Source organism: Mytilus trossulus, chromosome 3 (genome assembly GCF_036588685.1).
Source record: "Mytilus trossulus isolate FHL-02 chromosome 3, PNRI_Mtr1.1.1.hap1, whole genome shotgun sequence".
NCBI classification, from domain to species: domain Eukaryota; kingdom Metazoa; phylum Mollusca; class Bivalvia; order Mytilida; family Mytilidae; genus Mytilus; species Mytilus trossulus.
The window spans coordinates 38697245-38706488 of NC_086375.1; the positions used below are offsets into that span (position 1 = coordinate 38697245).

The 9244-nt window shown below is 33.0% G+C and overlaps 1 protein-coding gene across 1 annotated transcript; it reads left to right on the plus strand.

Moving 5' to 3' along the window:
- Position 1: 1 nt before the first annotated feature.
- LOC134711431 (testis-specific serine/threonine-protein kinase 1-like) lies at positions 2 to 8764 on the plus strand. Its single transcript, XM_063572006.1, has 4 exons — positions 2 to 421; positions 1449 to 1597; positions 7074 to 7281; positions 8344 to 8764. The coding sequence occupies exons 1-4, from the start codon at positions 137 to 139 to the stop codon at positions 8653 to 8655; spliced, it is 954 nt and encodes a 317-aa protein (XP_063428076.1). The 5' UTR covers positions 2 to 136; the 3' UTR covers positions 8656 to 8764.
- The last annotated feature ends 480 nt before the right edge of the window (positions 8765 to 9244 follow it).

A 9244-nucleotide genomic window follows, 5' to 3' on the forward strand; every position in this document is an offset into this window, starting at 1 on the left:
CGGCGTCATTGTAGAACAAACGTCACTATGGAGGCTGCAGAGCAACGGACTTCCAACAATGTCCAAGGAGCGTAACGTGATGCTACATTTTGCACCAAACATTATGTAAGAACTTATTGGATATGGCTGATTTAAAATGAACAAAGCATTGTCCGGTGGAGTTGGTGTGTCAGACGAGGAGATAGAACTCAGGAAACGAGGTTATGCTCTAGGAAGCATACTCGGAGAAGGTTCTTATGGAAAAGTTAAAGGAGCATTTAGTGAGAGTAACCGGAAACGGGTTGCAATAAAAATCATTAACAGAAAGAAAGCACCAAAAGATTTTAGAGAAAAGTTTCTACCTCGAGAATTGAAGATACATGCCAGCTTAAATCATCCAAATGTTATCAAGATGTACGAAATAATGGAATTTCACAATAAAGTAAGTATACTTTGCACTGTTTCAGATATTCATGTGTTTAGGTTTTACTTATCTTTGTTTTTCGGAGTTTGTTTTTGTCCGTATCTTTTGAATTTACTTGCCAATTCAGTAGATATAGGAAGATGTGGTGTGAGTGCCAATTTCTCCATCCTAATAACAATTTATAAATTAAAGTAAACCATTATAGGTCAATGTACGGTCTTCAACACGGTGCGTTGGCTCACACCGAACAAAAAGCTATCAAGTTTATTAATTTTGATTTTTATTCCGCGCTTTTACCCATTTTTATTTTCTCTTTATTTGCCTTCGTGAAAGCGAGTGGCTGAAAGGTACTATTTTATATAGATTTTATCAACAACAAAAAAGAATATTCTTAAACAAAACCAATCATAGAAGATTTAGTCCTCTATTTCCTTTCAATTTATATAGATGTATTTTGGGTTTAAGATTCATTTCGATGATAAACGTTACAAAATCAGGCAACACTAGCCCCGGATAACATTTATATTCAATGTTTTAAATTGTTGATCCTTTTCAAGTATGCTTCTTATAAAATCTTGAATTTTCGAATAGAATACAAGCTTTTTGCTAATTTCTGATTTCAACCCATTGAATATAGTCAGACTTTGTCCTTCTTCTTTTATAATTTTCCAGTACCAATAATTTCCCACTTATAATATCAACTTTCTCAAAGATTCGGAACGGTTTGCTTTTAAAATTGTCAGGCTATTATATAGATTTCCAATTTAGCCAAAAAGAAAAACGTAATTTGTTTTTCAGTGAAGTAGATGTGAAAAATAAAAGTACATAAACAAATAAACAGGTGAAAACACGTAAATGATACAGCAACCCAATGACACGGCAAACCATACTAGAGGTTCTAAAGAGTTTGTGTCGCTCACCAAGGGCTATGTACATCTTCAACAATATCTTTTTCTAATTGCTTTATTTAAAGGTAGGACTTTGTTTTCTTTACTTTCAGAGATACTTTTGATCTTTTGAAACAAAATAATTTATATGGTTTTAGGTGTATATTGTATTAGAGCATGCTGGACATGGGGATCTTTTGGAATATATAAAGCTTAGAGGAGCCTTTTCTGATGAACAAGCTAAGGGTATATTTAGACAAATTATTCGTGCCGTTGAATACCTTCATGATAACAAAGTGGTTCATAGGTAAGTAATATGTTTCAAATCGCCATGAGCGACAAGAAAATCTAACATTTATTATTTTTAAAAACCACACAAAAAAAACACGAGTTGCCAGGAAAGACCGTTTTTTTCTGTTTAAAAAATTCCTTATCTTATACAATTAGAAAATAATAGTTTTTTTTGCATTTCGTCCTTTTTTCGGGGGTTTTAAATGCCAAGTAATTGTGAAGAAATTGCTGGATCTCAATCTACAGCAGCAAAAGTCCCTCTATCAATCAGTATATAATTTAAAACAAAAAACTGTTTTGAATGACTGGTGTTGTCGTAATGTCCAGCGGCAAATATTTCCAGCATATTTGGGTTTCACTTTAAAAATAAAAACATGAATAAATAGACAAAGCGGAACAGTTTCGCTCAATCAGAGTCAGCGAATGTATTTCCCAAATTCAAACGACCGTAAGTGACTGCTTTTGTATACAGACTAACGGAGTCCCTTGCGGTTGAGTCGTAACCGTTAGACTGAAAAATGGAATCAATCATATATTTTTTAATCGTCTAAGTTTTTTCGTTTTTACATTTAATTTTGACAAATACTACTGAATAACAATAGTAATAAGAAGTTGCATCAATAATGATAATTCATGTGATATTATACTGTTTAAAAATCAGCATATAACCACAGTGTACCACTCTTTAGTCTTAATTAAAGACAAACCTAACTTTTAACACAAACAAAACAACCAATTGTGTTAAGCATCTTTTTGCAAATAAATTTATATATATTTTATTTCATTTTTTTGTATTAGTAATTATATTTTCAAAAATCAAGAAATTAATAGTCTTGTAATAAGATGGTACACTAAAATATTTATGTATTGCAAAAAAGGGCCAATCAATTCTTGTTATTCATATAAATAGAACAACTTTGTTGCAGTGAGCTTGTGAATTTGAGTAAAAATCACTTAATGATCTACTTGATTCCTAACCAACACTTATTAATGTGGTATAAAATTCGACATTACATTCAGTAGGTCTTGCTTTGACTTTGTTTACATAGTTATTTATATATGTATACACAAAAAAATACTTCAAGAAGTGGGGGAATTGCCTCCCCTGACTCGCTGCAACAACGTATGATCTATTAACTTATCAGAAAATTATATACTATCATGCATGTTTTCAATCCATCTTGTATGGGAAAGGATTTGTATATAGTACTGCAACTGACATCGAAAAAGACGCTTAGTTAACGAGTTTAATGGTCCGGAATAACACACGGCTGCAAATTGTTTTAAATGATAGAATGATATCTATATTTTAATTTCTGTTGGGTCGTAAAAAGTTTCTATGGTCACATTTTTGTATTTTATCCCTTTAATGGGGGTACCCCTCAATTTACGGTTTTGGGTAGCTACCTTAAAATCCAAAGATATATTTTTTAGTTAAATTTCCCGCTATTTTCGTAAATATTTTCTATGCACATATCATCAAGGATCATCGGAATGACGAAGACATAAATATAATACCTTCTCCAAGTAAAACTTTCAAACTTAAAGTTGGCTGTTTTTTAGATAGAAATTTAACGTGTTTTTCTTTGAAAACGAGAAAACATATGATTCAAAAACAGTATTTGACATATGAAAGGACAAAACATATTATTGCGATACTGCATGCAAATTTTATTTGGCAAATTCCAAACAATTTTGTCAAAAACACAAAAATAAAAACATTATTTGTACCTATTTTTAATTACGGAAATTTCATATCCGTCAATCAGCTCTACCATTTATTTTTTCCTTCACAATCAATTTGATAGTTTCGATGTGATTTTGAAGATTTTGTAGGAGAAGTTAATTTATTTTTAAGTGATTTGAATATATATAGTTGTTCTGTCATGTATTTTCCGTAAATAGGTTATATTTTTGTTAATAAAATTTGGCTTTTTATAAAAGTTAACCAAATCCTTCGGATAAGAGGTTTTTCCGGATAATGCCTAGTTGATATTGTGTGAAAATACATTGTATGTCAATGTTTAACCTCAGAGCAATTAATATGCATGCAAGTGGTCGGGGGGGAAAGTACTATTGAAGTTTCGTAGAGATTTGGTGTGTGACAATGTAATGCAAAAACCAAATTCTCTTCATATTAGTCTGCTTTCTTTGTGCGAATCATCAGTGTTGATGTTAAGCACTTGCACCAGAAGGCAAAATTGGTGCGTCTTTAATTAGATTGATTGACTGATTGTTGGTTGCTTAACGTCCAGTGGCAAATATTTCATGCATGTTCAGGACGAGAACAAATTAACAATAAAAACAGTAGGTAGGTTTTGTCATAATAGAGGCCATTCGGGATGATGGTCGGGAAAATTTAGACTGCCACTGGAAAATGATAGTATATTGGATTGGGACAAACAATTTCCATTGCAACAGGCCACCTATGGACCCCTCAAAGAGTTGTTGCAAGGGTTTTTAACGTGCAAAGAACGTGGCACTCCCTTTACACGAGTCATCGGATTTAACGTCCCCATTCTAATTGGACGTGACAGCGAACTTGATACATCCCGCACAGCCAAACGGACGCACCCCCTGCGTTTTACTGCCGGTCGGGAGAAGACCAAATGACCATATTTCGTTTTCCCAGTCACCCTTGGGGAACTTTAAATTAGAAACAACAGAAATCCATATATGTGATCAAACTGATCGACATGTATCCTCACAACCTGACACTTTTATACGATCTCGCGCTCAGTTTCTTCCTTGTAGTTTGGATATGAAAGCAGGGATTTTTTGTTAAAGAAAAACCTTTAAAAAAAAAAGCAGAAAACTATACAAAACTGAGTCCTCTAAACGTGTTGACGGTCTTTAAAGTTGTGCCTATTAATGTGAGTAATCATTTATCCATGCATAACCAAGTACTTATTGAAGTCAACACCTGTGCAATGAAGTAAAACGGTTACTGAGAAATAAGAACTTGCTGTCAGTTCATTAATAACGATTGTTAGTGATGTGATTTGTTCTTCCATAAGAAAAAGCCTTTCTCATGTAGCACATCCTCTACATATACCGATCACTTTTACCCAAGATTGTCTATGATGCCTACCAAACTGCCAAACTCCAGAACTAACTAAATATTGTGACACCTTACAATTCAGACACAGTGGGGCCAAGGGATATGAGTTTAGCTCTGAACTCAATATATATCTGCTGCAGGAAAATTGAAGTCTATGTTAAGACTTTCAGAATTACACCAAGGGGTGTCTGAAAATATCAAGGATACATTAAAAAAAAGAACAATTACTTCACCCTGCCACCAGTGCTCTTATGATCTATGTCCTCGTTTTGGTATTTCTATGGAAATGATGCCGCACAACTTTTTGATAGATATAGGAAGATGTGGTATGAGTGCCAATGATACAACACACCATCCAAGTCACAATTTATAAAAGTAAATCATTATAGGTCACGGTCCGGTCTTCAACACGGAGCCTAGGCTCAAACAACATTAATTTGTTAGATAATTGATGAAAAATAACTCAAATGCGCTTTTGAACCGTATATTGTCCCTAAAGATAACAAAAATTCGTAAACGTATGGTTATTACAAAATCAATCGTTTCTGTACCAACATTCTCCCCATTACATGCATTTGGGATTGGCAGCGCAGATATATCATGCAAATGCATATGGGTCACGAAAATTGATCGAAACTTTGTACTCACATTGCTTTTGTGTTTCCTATGCAAAAGTAAGACTATATCTGACGAGTTTGACCAAATCATGACGGTATTTACGCTCCATAAAGCATTTGTACTAAAACAACTGTGAATGCTTTGAACAAACTCTGTCCTGCGCCGAACTTGTTCTTATAAAAAAAAAGGACAGTGTCTTGTAATGCTAATACGCGTACTGAATCCGCATATGATGACTAAGAGATTGGTTCATGTCCCTATTTAATGAATACTTGAGCTATTGTGTGTCGCTTTTAAAGGTTATATAAGGATCATGACTGACTTTGAATTACGACATTAGAAAATTGGCATTTCATTGTATCATTTTCCATCCCTCCCTTAAAAAATTATACTGAGATAACTTTTTTACCAGGATTATCCCACTAGAAAATATTCATGCACCAAACTGACTTTGTTTTACACTCAATGTTTTTTAAACCTCGCATTCGCCTCGGGTGACTAAAGTGTATTTTGTGTCATAATTGCTCTGTCCAGGCTTTGCAAATACACAATTTGTATTTATCTATAACTAGATACTAAATTTCACAAAATGCACAACCTTTAAGATGCAAAATTAAAAACACTGTTTCAGCGCTTGAACTTTTTTTCTTTCAAAGATAGGAAAAATATTGAAATAATTTGATAAACTGGTGTTTTATAGTTTAGAAAATAATTCTGTAATATACTATAGTAAACCACTATACACAATATGAAAGTTTATGGATGTGAAAAGGTCAAGGCCACTTCTTCTTTTGCTATGTCTTAAATGGAAAAGAATCAGAAGGTTCCAAATCAACGCCATTTTGTAATGGCAGCTCTTCATATAAGAAGTCAAATTTGTCGTTTTAACATGGTTTATAGCATATGCTTATGATTGAAGCGTTTTTGTAGCATTCTATTGTATAAATATCAGAATATTTCTCCTTTTTGTCCTTGTGGTTGAAATATTGATATTTTTAGGGCTGACCTTTGACCTCAATTTTACAAAATTGTGACCACTCTGGATTTTTACGACCCAAATTTTCTTATTGCACACGTCTTCCTCTTTCCATCGATAAATAATTTAGGTGTGTGTTCTTCCGGACCATTAAAGTTTTAAAAAATGAACCCTGGTTGCAGTACTAATAGGCACTGCATTTTGTCAAATCCCTTTGTTTAAATGTACATTTGATATTTGAATGAATTGAAGTTGTATCAAATAAGACAGCACTCCATCCAAGTAACAATCATAGGTCAAAGTACGAACATTAACGCGAAGCTGATGATGTCTTTTTTTTTTTTTATTAACGAAGATCACAGATAATATTGTAGAATCCAAGTTTAAATCAAAATGAAAGCCAGGTGAAGGATTTTTTTTCGTGTTGTGCAAAAATATCACTTATAATCAAAATTTTCGGCAGGCTTTTATGACATTTCATTGTAAAAAATTTCACGTTGAAGTTCGAATGAAGCTCGAACTATTTGTAATTGGATGTGCCCTCCTTCAAAACAACAAATCCACAACAACCAGTACTATTGACTTATACAATTACTGAATTTACTTAATTGGAGTGTATCGTGAACGCTGACATAGTTACACTCCACATACAAATGTATATCTTTATTACCAAAGTCTATTTAAACTATAGGTACACTCAACTACGAGCTTAATTTCCGAAAAATAAACCGTTAGAAACAAAATTTCAAAAGATTATCTCTCAGTTTACTTTAGCATATTCTAAGGCATGGAAACTTTTCTTAACATACCAGTAAAACATGTTTTGATATGTTGTAGGGATATGAAATGTGAGAATATTTTATTGGATCAACGAAACAATATAAAGGTATCGGACTTCGGATTCGCTCGTGAAAGTGAAGCTGGTGATATCAGTAAAACTTTTTGTGGTAGCGCAGCATATGCAGCCCCCGAGATTTTACAAGGAATTCCCTATCATTGCCCCATGCATGACATCTGGAGTATGGGTGTTATACTATATATTATGGTAAGGTTCTAATATGATACGAGAGAACAACTATTATCAGTATTTTTTCTCTGGGTTAAATAAAAAATATAGCTAAACCATCTATGTGGCGCAAAACAACCAATTTAAATATTCATTACAGCTACATAATAATATAGATTTTCAATGAAAATAAACATAAATTTTATTAATTCCGAATGGACATGCAAAAAATTTTATTAAAGGTTTATTGCACTTTCGGTCTGCACATTGATTTCGTAAAATATCAGATGGGATTGTTTTTGAAAAATATCCACCATATGATAGTAAAAATGACGACCAACAAATGTTGGCTATAAAAGGCCCCACATTTACAAAATTGGACTTGAATATACATATAAAAATCTAACTGTATGATGAAAGACAATAGAATAAACGAAACCGAAACTGAGAATGAAAATTGGTAATATGTCAAAGAGACAACAACCGGCGGACCAAAGGGCAGACAACAACCGAAGACCACCAATGGGTCTTCAACGCAACGTAGCTGGCCCCTGAAATTTTTTTTGTGCTAGTTCAGTGAAAATAGACGTCACACTAAACTCCAAAACATATAATTGAACTACAATTACACGATTAACAAAGGACAGAGTATATATATAAATATGACAGACGACAAACTACAGCCACTGATTTACAGGCTCCTGAATGTGTACAGTAAATATAAAATGTACCGGGATTCGACTTGTTTATGAGGGCTTAACAATTGATGTAACAGTATAACATAAGAACAAACTAAAAAATAAGCTGGACACGAAACTTCAAATTGGCTTTCCCAGAATAAAATATCAATCAATTCACATCCAATGGATTTATTGTAAGTTTGTCAAAAACTGTATTAGAAAGTGAGTAAGACGGATCTTTACCGACTTTGACCATACAATGTTATACATAACAGTACAGGAACAAATATGATATATGAGGGGATCAAAAGGTGCCCATAAGAATACATTCAACTTATCGATATTGCCGAAACATACACAAATGTTGTCAAGTTGTCATATTTTATTTTTTTCATATCCATATGCTACCCTCTTTTTGTAGGTTTGTGCTTCCATGCCTTATGATGATTCAAATTTAAAGAAAATGATAAAAGACCAAATAGAACGAAAAGTTGTATTTTCAAAGTCGAAAAAGGTAAACGCGGAATGTCAAGATTTGATTCACAAAATTTTAGAAGCAAATGTCAAGAAAAGAGCGACCATTACAGCAATGGAGGATCATCCTTGGATACGTAGTCTAGACAAGGTCAAGGAAAAGGAAAAAGAAACCCATAGTTCTGAGAGACGTGTAGGAACAGAGGGAGAAAAGTTAAATTTAGACTGGGGTAAAAATGAGGTCAAATCGAGTGCATAATTGCAATATTATAAAAATATTTTTTTTATAAACCGTTTTCGGTTGTTTATTTTTGTAGATTTTTAAATTTATTTGTTTTTTTAATAAAATTTCTATATATATATTACAATTAGATTTAGTAATCTTTTAACATGACCCAAACGAAATCAGATAATTGACTGGCAGGTTTCAGACGGACAAAAGAGAGACGCAAACAGATATTGAACGTTGAATGTGTTTGCTGAGTGGAGGAAGGGGTCTGAATCTTTTTATTCTTTCGTCTATCTATTCAATTTCTTTCTCTTTTTTCTATGAAAAAGGTTTTTAGCTAAATATTTACTTTTCACTAATATAATTTTGCAAAGGTAGCAGGTTTGATAAAGTTGCATTTTGTCACTCTCATTTAAATTCAGGAAGTAGAAAACTTTCATAAACAACCGTAATTGTGTTTCTAATAAAGCCTTAATCAGGTACGCTAGAAATCAAAGTGTAACGTTATATGATTTATCCGAATTTTGTCTTAACTTTTCTGTGTATGGATTCAAAATGTTTGCTTACGTTGGACTAACTGCAGTAATCTCAAGTTAAACTCAGCTTATATCCTAACAAC